The sequence below is a fragment of the Panthera uncia genome, chromosome B4, assembly GCF_023721935.1.
Source record: "Panthera uncia isolate 11264 chromosome B4, Puncia_PCG_1.0, whole genome shotgun sequence".
In the NCBI taxonomy this organism is placed as follows: domain Eukaryota; kingdom Metazoa; phylum Chordata; class Mammalia; order Carnivora; family Felidae; genus Panthera; species Panthera uncia.
In genome coordinates, this window is record NC_064809.1 from 36,885,093 (window position 1) to 36,910,540 (window position 25,448).

The 25,448-nt window shown below is 44.0% G+C and overlaps 1 protein-coding gene across 1 annotated transcript in view; it reads right to left on the reverse strand.

Moving 5' to 3' along the window:
• The window catches only part of DDX11 (DEAD/H-box helicase 11), a 39,724-nt gene extending 22,319 nt beyond the window's left edge, over nucleotides 1-17,405 (reverse strand). The window contains exons 1-5 of the mRNA XM_049624873.1: nucleotides 17,317-17,405; nucleotides 12,888-13,035; nucleotides 6,000-6,248; nucleotides 5,166-5,252; nucleotides 4,695-4,852 (exon numbers count right to left, since the gene is read on the reverse strand). Coding sequence (XP_049480830.1) covers nucleotides 4,695-4,852; nucleotides 5,166-5,252; nucleotides 6,000-6,248; nucleotides 12,888-13,031 — 638 coding nt within the window. The 5' untranslated portion in view covers nucleotides 13,032-13,035; nucleotides 17,317-17,405. The remainder of the gene's footprint in view (nucleotides 1-4,694; nucleotides 4,853-5,165; nucleotides 5,253-5,999; nucleotides 6,249-12,887; nucleotides 13,036-17,316) is intronic.
• Between the last annotated feature and the right edge of the window lie 8,043 nt (nucleotides 17,406-25,448).

A 25,448-nucleotide genomic window follows, 5' to 3' on the forward strand; every position in this document is an offset into this window, starting at 1 on the left:
GATGAATACAGATGCAAAAATTCTCAACAAAACACTAACAAACTGAACTAAATGGCATATTAAAAGGATCATACTCCATGATCAAGTGGGATTTATCCCTAAAATATGATGGCTCATCATATGCAAATCAGTAAATGGGATACATCAATAAATAGAATGATATATAAAAGTCACATAATCATCTCAACAGACACAGAAAAAAACATGACAAAATCCAACGCCTGTTCATGATAAAAATTCTCAATCAATTAGGTACAAATGAATGTACCTCAACATAATAAAGGCCATCTATTACAAGCCCACAGCTAACATCTGAACAGTAAAAGAGTGAAAGCTTTTGCACCAAGACAAGGAAAAAGACAAAGTTGCCCACTCTCACCACTCCTATTCAACATAATACTGGAAGTCATAGCCAGACCAATCAGACAAGAAAAAGAAATAAAAAGCATCCAAATTGGAAAGGAAGAAGTAAACGACATGATTTTATTTACAAAAACCCTGAAGATAGCACCAAAAAACTGCTAGGACTAATAAATTCAGTGAAGCTGCAGGGCACATGATCAACACACAAAAATCAGGTACATTTCTGTACGCTAATAATAAACTATCTGAAAAAGAAATAAAAGTCTAACTTATAAAGGCATCAAAAACAATAAACTACTGGGGCACCTGGGTGGCTAAGTCAGTTGAGTGTCTGACTCTTGATTTCAGCCCAGGTCATGTCTCACAGTTTGTGAGTTTGAGCCCCGCATTGGGCTCTGAGCTGACAGCTCGGAGCCTCCTTGGGATTCTCTCTCTCCCTCTCTCTCCCTCTCCCTCCCCCTCCCCCACTCACACTCTTTCTTTCAAAATAAATTTTAAAAAACATTTAAAAAAAAACAATAAAATATTGGGGTGCCTGGGTGGCTCAGTTGGTTAAGCGTCCAACTCTTGATTTCAGTCAGGACATGATCTGATCTCACGGTCTGTGATTCTGAGCCCTGCATCAGGCTGTGTTCTGACAGCAAGGGGCCTGCTTGGGACTCTCTTCTCTCCCCCTCTCTGCCCCTTCCCCACTTACCTGTTCTCTGTCTCACTCAAAGTAAATAAATAAACTTAAAAAAAAAAAAACAAAAAACAAAAAACAATAAAATACTCAGGAATAAATTTAACCAAGGAGGTGAAAGACATATACTCAAAACTACAAGACTTTGATGAAGAAACTGGAGATGACATAGATGACAAAATGTCCCATGTTCATGGGTCACAAGAATTAATGTTGCTAAAATGTCCATACTACTCAAAGCTATCTATAGATTTAATGCAATTCCTTATCAACATTCCAATGGCATTTTTTACAGATATAGAAAAAGAATCCTAAAGATCATTAGGAACCACAAAAGACCCCAAATAGCCAAAGCAATCTTGAGAAAGAATAAAGCTGGAGGAATCACAATTCCTTATTTCAAACAGCATGGTAATCAAAACACTTTGGTACTGGCATAAAAACAGACACGTAAGATCCGTGGAACAGAACAGAGCCCAAAAATAAACCCAGGTATATATAGTAAAGTACTATTGGACAAGGGAGCCAAGAATACTCAATGAGGAAAAGATGGCCTCTTCAACATGGTGCTGGGCAAACTGAATAGTCACAGGCAGAAGAATGAAACGGAACCCCTCTCCTACACCACTCACAAAAACTAAGTCAAAATGGATTAAAAACTTAAACGTAAGACCTAAAATCATAAAACTCCTAGAAGAAAACACAGCAAAAAGTTTCATGACATTGTTCTTCTCAATAATTTCTTGGATAGGACATCAAAAGTATAAGCAACAAAAGCAAAAATAAACAGGTGGGACTATGTCAAACTAAAAAGCTTCTGCACAGCAAAAGAAACAATCAACAAAATGAAAAGGCAACCAAGAAATGGGAGAAAATATTTGCAAACCACCTATCTGAAGATAAGGGGCTTATATCCAAAATATATAAGGGACTCATAGAACTCAACAGCAAAAAACAAGTAATCCAATTAAAAAATGGGCAGAGGTGGGGCGCCTGGGTGGCTCAGTTGGTTAAGCGTCCAACTTTGGCTCAGGTCACGATCTCATGGTTTGTGAGTTCAAGCCCAGCATCAGGCTCTGTGCTGACAGCTCAGAGCCTGGAGCCTGCTTCAGATTCTGTGTCTCCCTCTCTCTCTGCCCCTCCTCCACTCACACCCTCTTTCTCAAAAATAAACAGAAAAAAATTTTTTAAATGGGCAGAGGAACTGAATATACATTTTTCCAAAGACATACAAATAGCCAACAGGTACACGAAAAGATGCTCAACATCACTGATCCCCAAGGAAATGCAAGTCAAAACCGCAATGAGATTTCACCTCACACCTGTTAGCATGGCTACCGCCAAAAAGATAAAAGATGAGGTGCTTGGGTGGCTCAGCCCATTCAGCATCCAACTCTCGATTTCAGCTTGGGTCACGATCCCAGGGTCATAAGGATCAAGCCCCAGGTCAGGCGCTGCACTGAGAATGGAGTCTGCTTGGGATTTTCTCTCCCTCTGCCCTTCTCTCCTGCTTGTACTCTGAAAGACAAGGAACGGAACGGAACGGAACGGAAAGGAAAGGAAGAAAGAGAAAGAAATGTTTGCAAGGATGTGGACAAAAGGGAACCCTTGCGCACTATGGGTGGCAATGTAAATTGGTGCAGCCACTCTAGAAAACAGCATGGACATTCCTCAAAAAATTAGAAATATTAAGTAGCATATGACCCAGCAATCCCATTTCTGGGTATATATCTAGAGGAAATGAAATCACTATCTCACGGAGATCTCTGCATCCTCATGTTATGCAGCACTGATGAAAACAACCGAAGTATCCACTGACAGATGAATGAATAATGAAAATCTCTCTCTCTCTCTCTCTCTCTCTCTCTCTCACTCACACACACACACACACACACACACACACACACACACACACACAGAAATATTCAGCCATAAAAAAGAAAGAAGTCTTGCCGTTTGTGACAATATATATGGACCTTGAGGGCATTCTGCTAAGTGATGTAAGTTAGACAGAGAAGGACAATTCTGTGGCATATCCTAAGTGGAATCTAAAAAAACCAAACGCCTAGAAACAGAGTAGATTGCTAGGGGCTGAAGAGGGACGTGAAAGTAGTCAAAAGGTAAAGGTACCATTATAAGATAATACGTTCTAGGGTCACAGCATGATGACTGTCATTAACTACACTGTATTGTACACCTGACAGCTGCTAGGAGAGCACATCTTTAAAGAAATGTTAAGTATGTGAGACGATGGATTTGTTAACTACCCTTATCATAGTGATTGTTTTGCAATGCATACATGTATCAGATATCAGATCATCATGGTATGTATCTTAAACTTACACAATGTTATAACCCAATTATATCTCAATAAAGCTGAGGGGGAAAAGAAAGAAAAGTCAGGGCAGCTGGGACGCTGAGCACCCGATGGTGAAGTTAGAAGGTGCACTGCAGACAGACTGAAGATTTTCTCCATCACAAAAGAGTCAACCGAAGGTTTCAGGCCTTGGAGTTACACTCTACACAGACATGGTGACCACAGTGTCAATGAGAATGTAGAACACTGGAGTCACCTTTAGAGGAGCAGAAAACAATGCTTCCAAGTTGGGAGCCTAAGAGGGATGACCTCTAGGGGTACTTGTGACTTGGGGAAAGAACTGATATCAAAATGACTTTAATGCCCTAATGCCCAAATACAATCCTGTTACTCCCTTGTTTGAAACCCCACAGCCCAACTGCACTGAGAACACCCAAACCCTCGGTGGACCCATGAGGCCCAAACACACAGCTGCCTCTTCTTCCCCTCTCTTCCTCATTCGCTCTTGCTCAGCCCCTGGGCCTTCTCTGTGCCCCTTGAACTTACCAAACCTGTTCCCGTTTCCAGACCAGGGTACCTTCAGGCTACTGACTAGACCTCTCTTCTCCCAGGTCTCCCCATGGCTCTTTCTCATGCTTTGTCACCCCCTTGGAGGGCTCTCCTGGCTTCACCTGGAGGTGTGACCCCACACGCTACCCCTTTCACCAGTTTTATTCTCCTCCTGGGCAAATGTGCTCATTTCACAGTTCTGGTGTACATTCCCCACCCCCCTGCCGTCAACTACATGCAAGCTTCGGAGGGCAGGGGTCATGTCTGTCGTCTGTGGCATCTGGAGCCACGCCACACCTAGAGCAGACCCTCGAAGGTCATTTGTGCAACTAAAGCATGAATGAAAAAGGAGGCTCCCACTAGGGCAGTGTGGCCTCAGAACATCCTCGCTGTCACCTTCAGTGTTTCTACTCCACCCAGCAGCTTAGGACTCACACATCAGAAACTCAGAAGCCAGAAGGCGAAAAGAACAAGTTGGGCTAAGGATACGTTGATGATTTATATCATAAACCTCACAAGGTTTATGTCTTGTCTAGGAGCTAAGAGCACATGATCAAGAGTGGCCTGGGTGTGGGTGCAGGTCCCTGCTCCTCCCCTTCCTAGCCCTGTAGCCTAAGGCACAGCCCCCATTTATGAGGAACTTAAGGGATGGCATTCCATCCCTTCAGATGTCTCATGAGGGACACAGCAGGCTGCCTCTCTCTAGGCACAGGAGCTGCCTCCCTGGGAGCCCCCATGCAGACCAGTGCAGGGGAGGTGGGTAAAGGAGAAGCACCATCTTACCCACGAGCTGCTCCCTTCTCCTCATCGCTCTCGTACTCGGCGAGGACCAGCTCCTCGTCCCCACATTCCAGCTGCTCTAGGGGCTCGGTCCCTGTTCCTTCTGCTAGCATCTCCCTGCTGAGGTGGAGGAGACGCTCCATTTCTTCTTCTTCCCGTCTCTGTGTAAGAGCATTACAAGTGGGACAGAGGAATCTCAGTACGGGTGCCCCTGCCCCCTTGATGGAGTCAGCCTCGAAGTGGCTACCACCAAGGACAACACACATGCCATTTCCACAGGCCTCGCTGTCCTACTGGTATCTACACCCCAGGCATCAATACCTCAGGTCAAGCTGCCAGCTTCCGGGTGATGAGGGGGGGTCAGGGCAAGAATACTGAGGTCCTGACCACTCATCCAAAGGAGCAACTCCGTGAGGCCCCACGCAGTGGGACAGTGCCCGTACACCATCCCTGCCACTCCGAGAGGACACTCACCATGCGCTTGGCTGCATACTTGAGCTGTGCATTGTGACGGATCTGCTGCAGGCGCTCTTCTCGCTTCTTCCGCCTGACCTGCTCCTCCTACAGGGTAAAGGAGCCACACGGGAAACTCCCGCAGGAAGCCCAAACCAGGCCCTCCTTAAAGAGTTGGGGCTCGGCCTCGTGCCTCTTCACACAGGGCGGTTCTCCCTTCCATGGGCAACTCTCAAGGGTGCAGCAGCATCCCTGACCCTCACTGGGTCCCAGCCCTATTGCTCACTGCAGGTCTACACACTCCCTCCCGAAGCCACGGACTCTCAATCAAATTCATTCCCTGAATGGAGTTTGCAGCCACTGAACCATGTTGCCAATGGCAACAGTGAGGTTCTTTTTCCAGGTGGGTAATGAATGGAACTGCCAATCCCTGGTCTAGAGAAGGCCCACTGACATCAGCTTTAAAAAGACAGAAAGCGGGATGCCTGGGTGGCTCAGTTAGTTGAGTGTCCAACTCTTGGTTTCAGCGCAGATCATGATCTCATGGTTCAAGAGTTCAAGCCTCGTGTCGGGCTCCGTGCTGACAGCGCAGAGCCTGCTTGGGATTCTCTCCTCCTCCTCCTCTCTCTGCCCCTCCCCCATTCTCCCTCTCTCAAAAATAAACAAATAAGCTTTAAAAAGACAGCAAGCAAGAAAAATAAATAAATAAAAATAAAAAATAAAAAGACAGCAAGGGCACAGTACCACTGGCTCAAGAAGGCACTGCAAAGGAGAAGGACACACTCATCAACCCCAAATTACCACCCAAACACTGTTTCCTGGATCATTCTCACCTCCCATCACCCTAGGGCTCACCTTCAGCCGGTCCACCAGGTCCCTTTCTTCTTTCTTCTGCACAAACTGAGTCACCCAGTCAGGCTCTCCGGCAGGCCTCAGGGTGTCTGGGGTCTCTTTGAAGGAGGATGAGAGAAATGGGGGCTGATCCTTCCTATCACTTAAGGGGACAGTTCCAGTTTCAAGGAGACGTGCTTCTTCTTGATGTTTCTTCTGTTCAAAGTCACGGAGCCAGGAAAGGGCCCCACAAATCAGACTTAAAGATTTTCCCTACAGGAAGAAAAAGGTCTTCAGGAAAAGAGAACAAAAATTAAAGCTTTCCAGATGATGTTTCCCATTTTAATAAAGCCTTTAGGGAAGGTCTACCTTTAATTACTAGAAGGTAGTTTAAGACCGAGCTGGGAAAGGGCAGGAAGGGAATTAGCAAAAGGATAGCCAAGGAAAATATGAAAAAGGAAGAAATGAAAATGAAATTCATGGTTTAATTATACAACTCACTGTTCCTAAAATAATTTAATGTGGTTTATCAGGTTACATATAAATATCGCAAGTTAACAAAATTAGAAGGTGAAGAATTTGGAGCACCTGAGTGGCTCAGTAGGTTAAGCGTCAGACTTCAGCTTGGGTCATGATCTCACGGTTCATGAGTTCAAGCCCCACATGGGGCTCTGTGCTGACAGCTCGGAGCCTGCTTGGGATTCTCCCTTTCTCTCTGCCCCTCCCCCACTTGTACTCTCGCTCTGTCTCTCTCTCTCAAAAATAAACATTAAAAAATTAAAAAAAAAAAAAAAAAAGGTGAAGAATTAGATAAATAGCCCCCAAAAAGAATTTATGCCAAATAATATATAGCTTGAAATCCTATATCCTCACTAAGGGGGAGCCACCTTGGGCTCTCCACTTTAATACAGCCCCATGAGTCCTGGTCTTCAAAACACTTTAAAAGCAAACGAATTGCTCTGGAAAATACAATTCTTTACTTAAAGACCAGAATTTTCCCTGTGGGTTGAATTGGGACCCTCCGCCCAAACTCTTGTGTTAAGTCCTAACCCTGAGTGTCTCAGAATGTGAACTTATTTGGAAATAGGGTCACTCCAGATGTATTTAGTTAAGATCAGGGCCCTGATCCAGTAAGACTGGTGTCCTTACAGAAAGGGGAAATTGGGACACCAAGGCATGCCCAGAGGGAAAACGATGTGATAAAACACAGGGGGGCAGGCCAGAACAGTCTCTTCTTTCTCACCCTCAGAGAGACCCACCCCTGCCCACACTGTGATTCTGCATTTCTGGCCTCCAGAACTGTGAAGAGGAAGTTTCTATTACTGAAACCCCCAGCCTGTGAAACTCTGTTACGGCAGGGGGAGCACTAACACAGTCCTTCTGGGAGGCTGCTGACATGGGTTTCTTAAGGCTGCTTCTTCTGGTGTCCAAAGGGCAGTTCAGTTCAGGCGAGTCTCTACAGGAACCTACACGTTCCAGCCAGGCAGTCAGCTCTCCAAGCCTGCTTAAACTAGGGGGTCCCAGAGTACCCAGAGGGGTTCTGAACCTAATTTGGGCTTAAACGAACTATAGGTAAAATGCACAGGTGTTCAGAGCTGGGGAAAGAGCAGAGCACAGTGGCTAAGGCTCCAGAGTCTAGGCTGCTGGCCAAACACTGGCTCCTCCACTCACCAGCTGTGACCTGAGGCTAACCTTTCTAGGCTTCTTTGCTCCACACGTACAAACATGGGAAGTTGGGGGAAAAAAAAAAAGGTGGGGAGGGGGATAGTAATAGTACCTTCCTCAGAGAACTGCTGCAAGCATTAAGTTCCTACCCATAAAGGTTAATACCTACAGGGGCACCTGGGTGGCTCAGTGGCTTAAGCATCCGACTCCAGCTCAGGTCATGATCTCACAGGTTAAGCCCCGCATTGGGCTCTGTGCTGACACCTCAGAGCCTGAAGGCTGCTTCAGATTCTGTGTCTCCCTCTTTCTGCCTCTCCCCTGATTGCGCTCTGTCTCTCCCTCTCTCTCAAAGATAAATAACATGAAACATAACATCTCAAAGATAAATAAACATGAAAAAAATTTTTTTGAAAAAAAAAGGTTAATACCTACACTAGGATTAGAACAATACGTGGTACATAAGTAAGCAGCTGGAGATTTTTTTTTTTTTGCTATTATTAAGTAATAATAATACAATTATTACTGTCCTAGATTAAGAACCTATTTCATCAATTCTTGAAAGGCCCTATGATAGAATGGCACTTCCAACATATCTATGGAAAAGCCCCATATATACCATTTCTCTCAGCTTTTGAGAAATACTGAGTGGCAGAGACTTCCAGACAGCACTCCCCAGCAGAACCTGGAGAGCAGCCATTCTGTATTGCCAGTAAAATGGGGAGCTACTGCCTTTAGCCATCACCTGGCTAGCAGCAGGTGAGACATCCCCCTGTAACAATGGCCCAGGGCCAGACACCTGGTTAGAGAGCCAGCACTCTCCACTTCAAAGTGAGCTGAGGAAGTTCCTAAGGGGAAGGTCAAAGTTATCCTCCGGAAACAACTGTGAATACACTCTAACACAAAGAGAAAGAAGAACTAAGGTCCTGCAATTCTATACCTTCTAATAAGACAGCAAAAGTATTAATCGGAAAATGTTAAAAGGATGTATGACCAAATGCTTGCCTCAGTTATGAAATAAATCTAATAAAGTACCCACAATATACCTAGCTTTGAACAATGTTATTTCCTGGGGTACCATCCAAGATATCACAGTCATAAAATACATGCCAAGATAAGTAAATTCATTCATTCTAAACACCCACATTGTAGCAAGTGCTGGGCTTGATGCTGGGAAGCAGCTCCCTAAAAATCCCCACAGGCACAAACTTAACGCAGGACCTGCAGGGCATCACAGTTCTCTGCGAAGCATGGACTCCAGGTTTTAGAGTGCCCAAAATTGCAATGTTACACAAGGCACAGGGGGCACAAGGTCAGAAGGTCAGCACAACGTGGTGGAGTCATGAAAGGCTAAAAAGGTGACATGTCCAAGTTTAGTAGGCATCATGAGGACCCAAGTGGGGAGGTGGCCACCCAGGGCAGAGGCCCAGCAGGTGAGGCCTGGCATGTAACAACATGGCGACAGGAGAAAGAGCTTACCAAGTGAGATGCAGACAGGCTCAGAATGTGATGGTAGCTGAAGACACAACAAAGATATGAGGCCCTGGAATCAGAAACATCAACAACAAAGGGCTGAGAAGAGGAAGAGGATGTACAGAATGGGCAGAGGGCTGAGATGGGGACCTGAAGCCTTCAGATTAAACAGGGCAGAATAAATACATGCTCTTCTGTGTTCTTTTCTGAAACACACTAAATTTACACCAAAGGAAGAAGAGGCTTAAACCCCACAGAAAGAAAGTGGAAGAAGGGAGGGTAACAAGTTTTAGGAGAGATGAAAAGCAGAGAACTGGACGTGACAGAGTAAAGGACTGTAAGCCTAAGTGCCTGCAGAGATCTTCTCTGCAAAAGATAGGATGTGCACCCTCTGGAGGAGCTAAGCCAGGAGGGCCCCAGAGACAGCAGGTCGAGTGAAGGGTGGAGAAGAGAGTTGAAATCAAACCAGGACACTAAGCAAAAAACCATGCACCTGAAGCCACTTCCCCAGGACACCCTCGAGAATACTAACCATGAGCCTAGGACTAGAAGGCAAGAGTTTAGAGGAGCCTTCTCTGGAAAAACTGGATGGCTCAAGAGAAATCACATAGACACTGATCACTGGAGGCCCCAACAGAGAGGCCAGTTCAGTGGTCCACAGCCAGCTTGCACCACAGGCCTGTCCATCAGCCCTGTGGTAGCTTTTTCTTGAACACCAATAGAAGACAACCAAAGATCACCAGACAGTTGAGGAAAGCCTCTCAACAAAACACAGAACCAAAACTGGGGGAGGGAGGAGGCTGCATGACAAGATGATACAGGGGGGGACAAAAATTCAAAATACTGCTATAATTGATATCCTCACAAAGATATTATTTCCATGAAACAAAAACAGGATGCTATTTTTAAAAATCAAAGAATAAGAAAAGTTCTTGAATATTAAGGCTACGATAATAAAAATAAACTGAATAGAAAGACTGGACAGCAAAGTCAAAGAAATCTTAAGCAGAATTTAAAGCAAAAAGAAAATAAAACAAAACCCAACCAGGATGCCCAAAGAGATGGGCAATTAGAAGAAAACATAATTACAGAATTAACCAGCAAGTCCAAAACTCAAAGAATGGGAGTACCAGGAAGATTATCAGATGTGAGAAAATGTCTCAGAATGGAAAGATAGAAGCCTCCAGGTGGAAAGAGCCCACCAAGTGGCCAACACAAGGAACTGAACACACACATCTGACCCATCAACATGAGATTTCAGAATACAAAAGATAGAGGAGATCTTGAAAACTTTGGAGGATGAGGTGGGTCAGGTCACCACCAAGAACTGGGGTGCAGGTTGCAATGGACTTCTTAGCAGCCACAATGGAAACTAGAGAGGAAAGGGAGTAGTTGTGAGGGAAAAGTGTTCTGCAGCTAGAATTATATACCCAACCAAACTATCAGTATCAATCAAGAGAAAGGCAGATTAATACCCTTTCAGCAAGTCTCAAAATCTTACCTCCCATACAACCCTTCAGGAATGTTCTCTACCAAAACAAAGAAGATAACGAATCCAGGAAACAAGAGACTCAAACACAGAAAAAACTTAAGAATACGCACAACATGGATGAATCCCCAAAATATTATGCTGGCTGAGCATAAGAAGCTGGTCACAAAAGAGTACTTATGATATGATGCCATTTTCAAGAAATTTTAGAAAGTTAAAACTCATCTACAGAGATGGTAAATGATCACTGACTACCTGAGGCTGGGGCGGGATGTGAGGGGAGGAACAGCAGCCAGGGGTACAACAAACTTTCTGGGCTGGTGGAAATGTTTGGCATTTTCATTGTGGCAGTGGTTATATGGGGGTTTCCATCTGTCAACACTCACTGAACTTGTGGACTTACAAGGCGTGCATTTTATTGTATGTCAATTATACTTCATAATGTTGCTTTTTTTTTTTTTTATTCTTAAGGAGAGATGGGAAATCTTAGTACAATAGTTGTGAAGCAGATCGTAAGAACAAATGGGAGAATTTCAAGAAGGAAGTCTGCAGGGTAAAATGGAATTGGTAATTACTATAGACTGAATTATATTGCCCCCAAATTCATGTTGAAGCCCTAATCTCCCATGTGACTGTATTGGAGAAAAGGCCTTCAAGGAGTCCTAAGGACAGAGCCCTGATCCTATAGAACTGGTCTACTTATAAAAGGGGAGAGACACCAAAGATCTCTCTACCACGTGAGGACACAACAAGAAGGAGGCCCTCACAAGCCAGGAAGAGTTTCCACCAGAAGCTAGAGGCTGCCCAAACCTTGATCTTGTACTTCCCAGCCTCCTGAACTGTGAAAAATAAATTTCTGTCATCTGAGCCACCCAATCTGTGGTATTTTGTTATGGCAGCTGAGGAGCCAGACTAAGCAGTAATTTTATGTATGGAATGTCCTACGGAGGCCACTGGATGGTGTGAGAGAAAGTGGTGTAGGCATATTAGCTAGACACACTTTAAAAGGCAATTATCAACCCTGGGAAAATAAAAATTATTCAAGACGAAAACCCATAATCAGAGCATACCGGCTTAGGAGAGGCTAACACTTTCCATCTAACTACAACGGGAGGATGGGGCGAGGGAAGGAAAAGAAATGGTAAGAAAGCTGCATCTTAGCTCTCACAAGAGGAAGGTACAATGATTAAATCCATAAATCAAGAAATAGCACAAAGCTTACAATTTCAAATGTGCTATGCAAGTATATTTCTTGGTAAACAGTTAAAAGAATTATAAGTACCTGCCCAAAGAACCAAGTTTAATACATTTAACTTTTTAAATGACATGCATTATTTTTGACTCATGTTTTGGGATCACTTTACACAAAAGGAGAGGGATATGTTCACCACCACCAACTGTTGCAGAATGGTCAAATAAGGACTCGAAACACCCAAGTCTATTTACCAGGAAGCCTCTGCTAATACTAAGAAACACCTCAGTGGACTGGTAGTGGACTGCTGCACTGAGTTAAGAACCTCCCGTGGGTCGAAAATGCCGAGCTCCACCGGATGACAGAGACATGGAGGACGGCCTCCAGGAGGTCGCGGCCTCACTGGGGGACCTTCACATCAATGCAGGCATCTCACCATCACACGGTGCTTTCTGAGTGGGAGGCAAGAGGCTGGGACTGCTTGCCATAGCCCTAATCCTCCTCAAGGCCACCCTCTGATAAATCCCTCTCTCATTCCAGTCCCAGAAGGAAAAACTCAGGGCCCTTTGATGGGAACCCTCAGCACTTAGTAACCTCGTTGCTAAAGACTAAACCGATAGGTTTAATCTGTGAAAAAGCCAAACTAATTTGTTTCTCAACATCAAAGCAGTTGTGTACCCAGAACAATCTGGAAAGTTTTAGTGCTACAGGTCTTGGTTTCTACTGGCATTCAAATTCTTTAGCCTAATTGTTCTCAGATTCTGGGGCTGTGTTTATTTATTTATTTTTTAAGTAGGCTTCACGCCCAGCACAGAGCCCAACACGGCTCAGCCAAACCCATGACCCTGAGACCAAGACCTGAGCTAAAATCAAGAGTCAGAGGCTCAACTGACTGAGCCACCCAGGTGCCCTTCTGTTTAACATTTTAATACAGGAAGTGACTATTACTCAGAAAGATAAACTGAAAGAACTACTTTGCCTGACGTCAAACCATGAAAATCTCTGCCTAGACTAACAAGCATGCTAGGTGGCCTCTGCAGTGTCGGAATCAGGGGTCTCTCAGGACACTTCTTAGCCCCTGATGATGCATACTTACAGTGCCAGTTGGACTCTCAAATATTCCAATCTTGCCAGCGTCCAACACCCGATAGAGCTCAGCCATGAAGTCTTTCTGGATGGAATAGGGTGTGAAGGGAAAAGGGAAATGGATGCCACCATCTTCCTGGGTTTTATTAGCCATGGTCCTAGGGGGAAAAAATAAACCTGGAAGTACTGGCTTGAAATCTAGAACAGTTCCTAAGAGCAGTCTCAATACTAGTTATGGAATTTCTCCTTAGGTTATACACTTTTTTGCCAGCAGAGACCACGTTCTCTCCATTCCAGGTATCGTCACGAAGCCATACCCAAATCATGTAATCCACTTGGTGACATTTATCAGAAATGGTTACACAGAAAGCAGCCTAGCAAAGCCTCTGAACAGAAACTGCCCTGCCATTTTACCTGGGATTATTTCGCTTTTTAGACACCCTTCTAATGCCTCCAGGAAAAGTGCACAGACTTCCTCTCAGAGACCTGTGCCCCTGATGTCAAGGATGTCGCTCCTGGCTACCTCTGCAGGACGGTTCTCTCACATCTCCACAGTGCAGCCTTTGCCTGGCACAGCTGCCTCACTGAAGCCTGCTGGGAAGATCTGGAAGATCATGACGCACAGGCAGAGAATTACTAGTACGTCCTTTCCGAGGCACAGGTTCATGTATACATACATATTTCACAGGTATCTTTAATGTGCTTCTTAGTTCACCCTAGCCTCCACTTCCAGCATAAACCAGAGCCTCCTCCTAAAACTTCTCCAGCTTTAAGAAATAAAGAGTTTTCTGTCTGGTTGCAGGCTGGGAGAAGCTCTCTTCACAGGGACTAAGACCTGGTTGCCAGAGCTTCCAATACTGAGACCACAGCATTTCTTGTTCCTTGCCAGGCCAAGGTCTAAGAACTCTGCGCCTCCTTTTTCCCTCCTCTTCTGAACCAAATTTCTCTGAGATAGCTTCTCCATACCCTTTCTTCCTTCATTACCATTTGGAGGACTGACTCTTCCATCCTGGTTCCCACTCTCTTTTTGGAAGTCACTGCTCCAAACTATTGGGCAGGCCCATCTCTTCTAAATACAAATAATTATCAATCTGAAATCCACTTGCTATGTAACTGGCCTCAATAAGACTAACGACAGTGTCCATACATTTATGAAAGAAGGGTAGTTGCCATGATGTTCTTCCAGTTTAGGGACACCTAAAATGACTACAGAGGTGAAAGAACTACAAGAAGGGTGACTCTGGGGGCACCTGAGTGGCTCAGTTAAGCGTCTGACTCGGTTTCAGCTCAGGTTATTATCTCACGGTTTGTGAGACAGAACCCCACACAGGGCTCTGCACTGACGGTGTGGAGCCTGCTTGGGATTCTCTGTCTCCTCTCTCTCCCTGCCCCTCCCCCACTTATGCATGCTCTCTCTCTCAAAATAAGTAAATAAACTTAAAAAAAAAGGGGGTGACTTTTAAAAACTAGGACAAGTCAATACTGAGAGGGAGGCATGTAATCAAAAAACCATTCAGATCAGAATAAAAGAGGAAGGTATCTAACAAATTTTGATCAGTTCACAGGCCTTTTTACTACTATTATCTCAGTTAACCTGTACCACACTCTAAGGATACAGTTGCTGGATACTAATGCTTACAGAAATTAGTTTTCAAAGGCACAGCTAATAAGAGGAAAACCAGGGATCCAAACCAAGATCCATATGGCTCTTTTAGTAAGATTCGTCTGGCAAAAGATAACTAGCATAAGTAAAAGGGAGATCTACTGAAAATATACATATTGAGAAATTAAAAATTGAGACAACGTGCCAAAACCTAGAACCTAAGGCACTAGCAGAGTGTGATTTCTGCAGACCACAACTACAAAGTAGTCTGGATTCTAAGAGGGCTCCAAGAACTTCACCAGCAAGTAAACACCCATGGATTGTCCTTCTCCCTTCTCAGTCACATGCCACATGGAGCCACTCATTGACCTCCTCTGCTTATTCATAGCTTCTGCTTACCCAAAACCTCAGCTTGCACAGGGCCTCTTCGCACCCTCTACCTTTTAGCTCCAACTCTCAATGCCAAGGGAAAAATCTTTCCATGTTTCTTAGTTCTAAATCCCAAGAGAAAAATCTAGTCAGCACTGCCTCTCCATTTAAAATAGATCACTCACTGGTCAGCCTATAGACTGATGAGTTACCCTGCCTAATATAATCAGCTTGGGCCTCGTGCTTACTGTCCACCACTCCCTTCCACCCCTGCGTGGGAAACAATGGACATTTAGAGGACTCCCCTTACCTCCTTAAAAATGACTCCCTCCCTATTTGGCCACCCCATGTGGGTCAAATAACACTCCCATCCAAACACACACCACCCTACTTTAAATGACTCTTTTGTCTTATTACCCTGTATTTAATTTCCTCACAGCTCTTAGCACTAGCTGAACTTATTTACAATCCTCCCCTACCAGAATATACACAGCATAAAAGGAGGAAACTTGTCTGTCTTGTTCTTCCCTGCCCCTAGCACCAAAATAGGTACTTTGGCGCCTATTAGGTATTCAAATAAATCTTGATGAAATGAATGAATAGCCAGCTTGACATGGTGGCTGTAGGTAGAGGTTTCTGTTCTTCAGAGGTGTGGGTAGAATAGTCCCCATGACTAAAATATCTAGTCCAAGGGCCCATTAATAATTTCAAACTGTTTTCACATAACCTCACAGCAACCCTGTGTGATATTTTTATTAGCTCTATTTTATAGATGAAAACGCTGAGACTCAGAAAGATTGAGACTTGCCCAGTCACTCAGCAAGTGCTTGAACTCAAGATGTGAACCCTCATCTGCCAGATCTCCAAGCCCTTGGGCTTTATATTTCCTCCCTCTTCCTCCCACCAGGGCAAGCAGACTGAAAAGAAAGACTTGGTTACTAAACTTCAGAATGACAACATGAAACAATACAGAAGAAAAGCAATTATTATTTCACTTCCCTGTGGGTGGTAATTATGGATCTCATTATTCCCAAAGCAGCACAAGCCAAATCACAAGTTAAAGAAGGGTTTGCATAAATCCTTGAATCATGGATTCACTAAGCGCTATTAAGGTCATTTGGTGTAACTCTTTCTGACCTCTTCAGGTTGGTTTTGTGGAGGACAACCACAACCCACACGAGTTCTCCCTAGAAATCCCCACCAGTGGCAAGGCACATGCCATACACTTATAAAGGACATAAGATACATGAAAGCCCTCAGGGACATATTAATTCTTAGAGTTCATTTCCTCGGGTACCCAATTATCACTCATCATTTACCTGTGTATAAACTATTGCTATAGACTAAATTGTGTCCCCCCAAAATTTATGTATTAAAGGCCTAACCCCCCATATAGACTGTATTTGAAGATAGGGCTTTTGGGGAAAACTGAGGTTAAACAAAATCTAAGAGTGGGGTCCTAATCCTTACTAGGAATGGTGGCCTTATAAGAAGAGGAAAGAGGGAGAGGAGCTCTCTTTCCACACCATATGAGGATAAGGAAGGAGGCCATCTGCAAGTCAGGAATAGAGCTGTCACCAAGAACCAAATATGCCAGCACCTTAGAATTCCCAGACTCTGCCACAGTGAGAAAATAAATTTCGGTTGTTTAAGCTCCCCAGCCTAAAGTATTTTATTACAGCAACCTGACACAAGTACGTTCCAGGTACTATTGTGCTGTTAGGCTCCGAAAATACTTGAACTTCACACACCTGGGAGACAACACAGCCCCAAAAGAAAAGCTTTCCTGCACCTGCTGCTAGTCCAAAGCCATAGCATGTTGCACAACGGCAATGCTCCAAGGCCGGGAGAGACAGCCTGGGCTGCAACCCCCACAGTGACACCTTGCTGGGGCCTTCTCTCTCTCTCTCGACTTGTATTTATTTCCACTTTCATGACACTTCCTCCAACAAGCTGGTCAATTCCATTCATCTCAGTCCTCTTGACTGGACTCTACTCCACCTTGATTCCTTGATGGGCAGTGGGGCGGAGCCATTAACAGTATGGGAACTGGGCTCGGGTGGCCAGGTCTGGGATCGCAGCTTATGTGAATATTCCTAAGCCTCAGTCTTCTCAGGTAACAGCACTTATTCACATGTGGTTGTAGTGACCACTGCATAAGGCAATTTATGAAAAGCGCTTAGCACAGCCGGGCTAATCTGAAGCCCCCAGACGCGTGCTAGCTAGTCTCACTCCAAAAGCGCTTGGGGCGTCAACTACAGGTCCCACCCTCCTTGGTAGGCCCTTACCCCTCCCATTGGTTTCTAGCCTGCCAATCATGCACTGGCCCCGCCCCCCCCGGTTCCAGAACGCTTTCCCGCTCCCGACTCGCCCTGCCCCTTTGCACTACAGCCCGCCGTGTTTGCGTTTCCACCAGCGCCTGCCCTCTCTCCTCTCGCTTCGCCTTCTCACACGGCACCACGCTCACCGTCTTCGCCCGAGGGACTGCTTCGCGAAGTCCAGGCCAGGGAGGAGTTGAGGAGTCTGAGCATAACGCTACGGAATTTGAATTCGCGGCGCCTCTCCCTCAACGTCGGCCTCTGGGAGGAGCGTGCTGCGTTGCCACGCCCCCGCACCACTGCGCCTGCGCACCCCTGAATTCGAAGGGGTGGGTGGGAGTTGGTCTCCTTTTGCTCCACTGCGCTTGCGCGGCAGACTCAGGGCTGGGCTTTTTTTCTGGCGCTGGGAGTCCTGGTCATGACAGACCCCTAGAGGCTGTGGTCTGAAATGCTCGCTGGGTTTTGGCCCTATCGCTTCAAAGCTCCACCTCCCTCCTCCACCTCCCCCACCCCCCACTCCTGGTATGAAGCCCCTAATTTAAGAAGCACCGTTGGAGAAATAGAAGATGATAAGACATGAAGGTAAGTCGGGTCTGGTGGTAGAAGACTTTAAACAGCAAAATAGTACACTTAGACTTCATACTTGTTAAAAACAAACAAAATTCAAGTACATTTGGAGATCTAATTGGCTTTTTTAAACAGTTCTTGAATCCATAGCATCCCATCTAGGAAGCATAGGGGAGCTCCACTAAGTTAAACAAAAGAAAGGATTTTAAAGACAAAGAAGACTTTAAAAAAAAAATGAATTTGTTAGCAAGGAATTTGTTTAGGCAAGGTTGCCCACCACCATCCCCTTCCAACTGGAGCAGGAGTATATCAGTAAATTTCCTAGTGGTTGACCAGGAAATTCCATGCTGACTAGTTAAAGGTTACAATTCCTGGAGGTTGAAACTGCAGTTAGGGCAGGTATTGAGTCTTGGTTTACTGACTTGGCCTAAGTGATGCATTTTGGGCCTGTGGTTTTCTTTTTAACATACTATAGGCAATTTGCAAGTCACTAAAATGTTTTTAAACACAGAGGTTAAGTTGCAAAGGCAATGTCTTGGAAATATTAAACTGGAAGCAGTATGAAGGTGATGCCAGCAGGCCAGGTCCAGGGACTCAGCAGTGCTGGGGGGGGGGGGTGGCTTATTTGGAGGTTCTAGCAGGGGAACGCAGCTACTTGTATACCCTTGACCGAAGAACGGTCCTCCTCTATCGGGGAAGGTTGTCCTCTTCGACCAAGCACGCATGCAAACTGGTGGAGCCGCTCTGGAAAACAGTGTGGAGGTTCCTCAAAAAATTTAAAAATTTAAAATAGAACTACCCTATGACCCAGCAATGACACTACAAGGAACTTATCCAAAGGATACAGGAGTGCTGATTCAAAGGGGCACATGTACCCCAATGTTTATAGCAGTACTATCAACAGTAGTCAAAGTATGGAAAGAGCCCAAATGTCCATGGATGAATGGATAAAGAAGATGTGGTTTATATATACAATGGAATACTACTTGGCAATGAAAAAGAATGAAATCTTGCCATTGGTGACAACATGGATGGAACTGGAGGGTATTATGCTAAATGAAATAAGTCAGCCAGAGAAAGACAGATATCATGTGTTTTCATTCATACGTGGAATTTTGAGAAACTTAACAGAAGACCATAGGGGAAGGGAAGGAAAAATAAGTTACAGAGAGGGAGGCAAACCATGAGACTTTTAAATACAGAAAACAAACTGAAGGTTGATGGGGGTGGGGAATTGGGACAGGGGGGAAAATGGGTGATGGGCATTGAGGAGGGCACTTGTTTGGATGAGCACTGGGTGTTGTATGTAAGTGATGAATCACGAGAATCTACCCCTGAAGCCAAGACTACACTGTATACACTGTATGTTAGCTAAGTTGACAATAAATTATTTTTTAAAAAAATCAAACCTGAGCCAGCAGGAAATTAAAGCAGAATTTATTGAAAGTATAGAAAGAGTACAATTACAGACAAAGTGTCTGGGAGACTCAGAAAGGAAAGGAGAGAGAGTCTGGTCTATGTTTGGGGTCTGGGTTTTTATCTAGGAGTGTGGTCTGTTGTACGTGTCCTCAGGCATCCAGGAACCGGTTAGAACAAAGAGGAGGGCCCAAGTGTTATTACGTGGAGCCAGAGGGTCTTGGTGTCATGATGTCTAGTGCCAGTGGAACACATAGGATGGCTTCCTCCCGTCATTCATACCTGGTCCTTCCTTAGATGTTGTCTCTTACGAAGAAGACATACATTATTTGCACTATGAGGCATGTGTAAGGTGGGGGTGGGTGCAAGTCCTAGCAAGAATAGAAGCAGGAAAAGGAGAAAAAAGCAGATTTTTATGAAGTCCTTCAGTTTCCCTATCTCAAAGGGTGTTTGGGAGGGAGAGAGACCAGGAGCAAGCAAAGAAGCCAGGTTAGGTAGAAAAGCAGACAATGCAATAGGGACATGGACTTCAAGAGTGCCAGCGGTAGGAACAGAGGGGATGGAGGCAGTTACTGCTAGGCCATAAACCTGCATATGACCCTCTGTCTTCCCCTCATCCTCACTCTATGGCTTATATACAAGATTGACACTCCTAATGTTGGACCCTGGGCTTTGTCCCAAAGGTAAAATCAAGACTGTTAGCCCTATGTAGACCACCTCTGCATTTCTTATTAAATAGCTTTAGATGGTGCCATTCACTGAATTAACTCCAAGACCTTCTTAACAAACTCCTCTCAAAACTCAAATCCAGGGAGAAAAAATTGCCTATTCACGTACAAATACATTTTCTATAACTCAACAGTGAGAGCTGCTTAAGCCCATTATATATGCCTTTTTGCCTCTGCTGCTAATAACCTCAAAGCTACATGTGTGCTATTTTAGTTTTTCATTGACCAGCATTTTTTGATACTTTTCTTTTTCTGTTCTTATTACTTCTTGATCATTTTAAGTCCATGCTCTAGTAAGTCAGACCATCTGGATTCAGATCCCTGCTCCACTATTAACAACCTCAATGAACTTGCAAGCTGTTTAAGCACTCTGAGCCTTAGTGAGCCTCAGTTTTCTCAGCTCTAAAATGGAGATAGTGACAGAACCGACCTTACAGGATTCTTGTGAGATAAGGTGCTAAGGTACCTTGCATGCCACATTATAAAAGCTCAACAAAGGTTAGCTGTTACTAATATTAATTTAGCATTCCTGTGCTTTTTTTTTAATGTTTATTTTTTGAGAGAGAGAGACAGACAGAGCACAAGCAGGGGAGGGGCAGAAAGAGAGGGAGACACAGAATCCAAAGCAGGCTCCAGGCTCTGAGCTGTCAGCACAGAGCCCGACACCGGGCTCACAGGGCTCAAACTCACACAGACTGCGAGATCGTGACCTGAGCCAAAGTCGGACACTTAACCCACTGAGCTACCCAGGCACCCCCTACCATTCCTATGCTTTTATTTTAAGTTTCCTTAGATCCCCTGTAGATACAGCTGTGCTCTAAATCTAACAGTAAATAGATAAAATCTAATAATAAGTAAACTTGGGTCCTAAGTGTAAATCAAATTTTGAGATTTGGGCTTTTGGCAATTGGAAGTAGAGCAAAAATGAGGAGGTCAGGAGTGATGATGCATTTTGAAGGGGGGTAGGAATATTCTGTCTTTGTTATGCAGTTTGATGGGGTACACATTAGTTACATGCCATGCTGCAGGCAGAACCAGGATTTCTCAAAGGCATCTTTTTTCCAAGGTATAGCCTGGCCTTAACATTCATCCATTCAATAAATACCAACTGAGCATCAGTCCAGAAGCTGAATTATCTTAGTAAACTCAGAAAGTGTCAGATAACTGGGACGCCTGGGTGGCTCAGTCAGTTGTGCCCAACTCTTGATGTTGGCTCAGGTCATGATCTCCCTGTTCATGGGTTTGAGCCCCGCATCAGGCTCTGCACTGACAGTGTGGAGCCTTCTTGGGATTCTCTCTCTATCCCTCTCTCTCTGCCCCTCACCTCCTCATGCTCACTCTCTCTCTCTCTCTCTCAAAATAAATATAAAAAAAAATGTCAGACTACAAATGCATGATCACTAAATTTACATCCATACCAATGGATTCCTTTATAACGGAGCTGTTTCCAGTGAGTGGAAGCTAATTTATCTCTTTCTATTTAGGAAGCCAATGTGAATTGGAAGATTTCTTGGTAAGCATAGAATCAGAACAAGGAAAACATAGAAATTTGAGTGAAATGTATCACCTACTTACTGGGAAAATCCCATGAAATGTGCCTGTCATCTAAGAGAAAAACTCTAGAGACCAGATTTCTCCCATCCCCAAGAATCCATGTGCCTCTCCTGGAACAGTGGAAGATGCACCCTAATATTATTTCTCTGAGCCCTAGTTTATTTGATTACTATGTCCAGTGCATATCTAGGTGTATGACTTTTCCTCATTAAGCCACACTCTCGTGGACATGGGATACACTCTGTTTCTTCACATAATAGGTTGATCTAATTCATTGGACTGAATGTATAGGCTACCCCATCAATGTTTCCATGAGGTATTCAGCAGTGTTTGAAAATGGAGGACTAGAGTTCAGGAAAGAGATAGAAGCTCGGTATATGGATTTGATCACCCCTGAGTAAAAGAACTAAAGTCTTGGTAAGTGATAAAATTTCTGAAGATGTGAACAGTTAAAATGCAGGGGGGAGGGGAGGCATTGACATGCCAAAAATGATGTCTGACCCTTACCTTATACCATATATAAAAACTAACACAAAATGGGGGCACCTGGGTGGCTCAATCAGTTGCACATCTGACTTTTGATTTCAGCTCAGGTCATGATGCCAGGTCCATGGGATCAACCCCTCCCACACTTGCTCACTCACTATCTCTCTTAAAAAAAAAAAGTTAAATTTTGACACAAAATGGATTTAAATGTAAAAGCTAAAAGTATAAAGCTCTTAGAAGAAAACAGAGGGGATTTGGATTTGGCAATGATTTCTTGGATAGGATACCAAAAGCATAGGTGCAACAGTAAAAATGGATAAATTGGACAACAATAAACATTAAAACTTCTGTGCATCAAAAGACACAATCAACAGAGTGAAAAGGCCACCTACAGAATGAGAGAAGATATTTGCAAACCATGTATCTAATAAGGGGCTAATATTTAGAATATGTAAAGAACTTCTGCAACTTAACAACAGCAAAGACAAAACAGCCCAGTTAAAAAGTGGGCGAAAGGAGGGGTGCCTGGGTGGCTCAGCTGGTTGAGCATCTGACTCTTGATTTTGGCTTAGGTCACAATTTCATGGTTTGTGAGATCGGGCCCCATGTTGGGCCCCTCAATAATAGCATGGAGCCTGCTTGGAATTCATTCTCTCTTCTCTTTTCTCTCTCTCTCTCTCTCTCTCTCTCTCTCTCTCTCAAAATAAACTTTATAAATAAGTAAAGAAATGAAGAAAGAAAGAAAAATGGGCAAAAGGATCTGAATAGACATTTTTCTGAAGAAAAGATATAGTTGGCCAACAAGCACATGAAAAAATCCTCAATATCACTCATCACAAGGGAAATGCAAACCAAAACCACAATGACATACCACCTCATACCCATTAGGATGGTTACTATAAAACACACAGGAAAATAACAAGAGTTAGTAAGGGCATGAAAAAATTGGAACCTTTGTGCACTGCTAGTGGGAATGTAAAATGGTGTAGCTACTATGGAACACAGTATGGTGGGTCCTCAAACAATTAAAAATAGAATTAGCATATGATATAGCAGTTCCACTTCTGGGTGTCTACCCAAAAGTGGTGAAAGTAGGGAGTTGAACAGGTATTTGTACACGTTTATAGCCACATTATTCACAATAGCCAAAAGGTTGAAGCAGCCTGTGTCCATCAAGAGATGAATGAACAAAATGTGGTATTTATATACAATGGAGTATTTTTCAGCCTTAAAATGAAAGGAAATTCTGACATCTGCTACAACATGGATGAACCTTGAGGACATTATAGTCAGGGTTATCCAGAGAGACAGATTCAATAGGATGCGTATAGCAAAAAATTTATTTTAAGGAATTGGCTCACAAAGTGGAGGCTTTGCAGGCCCAAAATCTGGTGAGATAAGCCAGCAGGCAGACTGGAGACTCAGGGAAGAGTTGCAGTTCAAGTACAAAGGGTGTCTGCTGGCAGAATCTCTTGCTCTGGGAATCCATTGTTCTGTTAAGGCCTTCACCTGATTACATGCATTATGGAGAATAATCTGCTCTACTCAAAGTCCACTGATTTAAATGCTAATCTCATCTAAAAACCACCTTCACAGAAACATCCAGAATAATGTTTAATCAAATATTTGGGAACCATGGTCCATCCAAGTTAACACATAAAATTAACCATCATATCATGATAAGTGAAGTAAGCCAGTCACAAAAAGACAAATACTGTATGATTCCACTTAAAGGAGGTACCTAGAGTAGTCAAATTCATAGAGACAGAAAGTAGAATGGAAATTACCAGGGACTGAGTCGAGTGGGAAATTGGGAATTGTTGTTTACTGGGTATAGAGTTTCAGTTTTATGAGAGGAAGAGAGTTCTGGACATTGGTTGCCAACAAAGTCAACATACTTAACACTAAACCATACACTTAAAAATGGTTAATATGGTTAATCTTATGTTATATATATTTTACCACACATTTTTTAAAGAGAAGAAAACAGCAGGGACTGACCTTTAAGAAATGGCCACATTTGGGGGAAAGGGAGGTGAGAGATTGATTAACTAGAGGAGTAGAATGCAAATTAGGGCCACCACGGAGCTAAAAGAGAAAATGATCAAAAATATTGGATACAGCAAGGTTAAGAAGGACAATAATTAGAAGGAAATTCCCTGGCAACTTAATAAGGGAGAGTCAGTACAGTAGTTTGAACAAAATCACTTTGCAAGGGTTAAGAAAAGTCTAAATGATGAGAAGGCTGGAGGAGCAGAAGTGCTCCACCCGTTCAAGGAGTCTGGAGGGGAGGAGACAAGGGGGAGATGCATGCTGGAAGGCAGAAGAAGGGGAAACCATGCAAAGGAAGACAGGGGGTGCTGATGTAAGGACCAAGTGAAAGGGCAACTCTTCCCTCTGCCATTGACCAGCTTCCTCTGCCAGGTAGCCTGATTTGGGCAAGATCTCCCCAAATACAAGACTAAGGGCCCTACAGAATCCTGATACAGACAAGGCAGCTGTCTTAGTACAGAATGGGCAGCCAGGGAGTGGTTGCAAGAATTAGAGATCATGACAGGGTTGGGGGTATCCTGAGAAGTCCAAGTTTGAAGGAAATTGCAGTGAAAGTCAGAAAGCCAAAAACAGAACGAAAAGGTAGGCCAAAGGCCAGTGGGGCAAATGCCAATACACAAAGCAGGGAAAGTCTCAGTGCTTGGGTTCAGAAGCTAAGTCAGAGTAGTGTTTCTCCTTTAAAGTTTAGTTCTTCTGCCAACTCTCACCAACCACACCTATGTCATCCCAAATTGTTGATGCTGCTCTACTCATTCAGAGGAGACTGCCTAGTGTTAATTAGGGTTCTCCAGGGAAACAGAACCAATAGGGTGTGTGTGTGTGTGTGTGTGTGTGTGTGTGTGTGTAGAAAGAGAAAGATTGACTTAAGGAATTGCCAATTATGGAGGCCAGCAAGTCCAATATATATAGGGTGGCCCATTAGGCTGGAGACACAGGGAAGAGCTCATGTTCCAGTTCAAGTCCAAACGTCATCTGCTGGTAGAATTCCTTCTAGCTCTCAGGAGGTCAGTTTTGTTTTGTTTTAAGTTTATTTATTTATTTTGAGAGAGAGAGAGAGAGAGAGAGAATCCTAAACAGTCTCCATGCCATCAGCATGGAGCCCCTCATAGGGCTCAGTCTCACAAACCATGAGATCATGACCTGAGCCAAAATCAAGAGTCAGATACTTCACCAACTGAGCCACCCAGGCGTCCCAGGAATTTATTCTGTTCAGGTCTTCAACTGATGGGATGAGGCCCACCCACATTATAGAGGGCAGTCTGATTAACTTACTTACAATTGCAATGTTAATCTCATCCAAAGGCATCCTCATAGAAACATCCAGAATAATGTTTAACCAAATATCTGGGAGCTATGGCTCAACCATGTTGACACATAAAATTAACCATCATACCCAGGTAATAATTATAGCCATTAGTAAACACTTATTTATATACAAAGTACACAGCCATCTCCTTTCAGTCCATAACACCCATAAG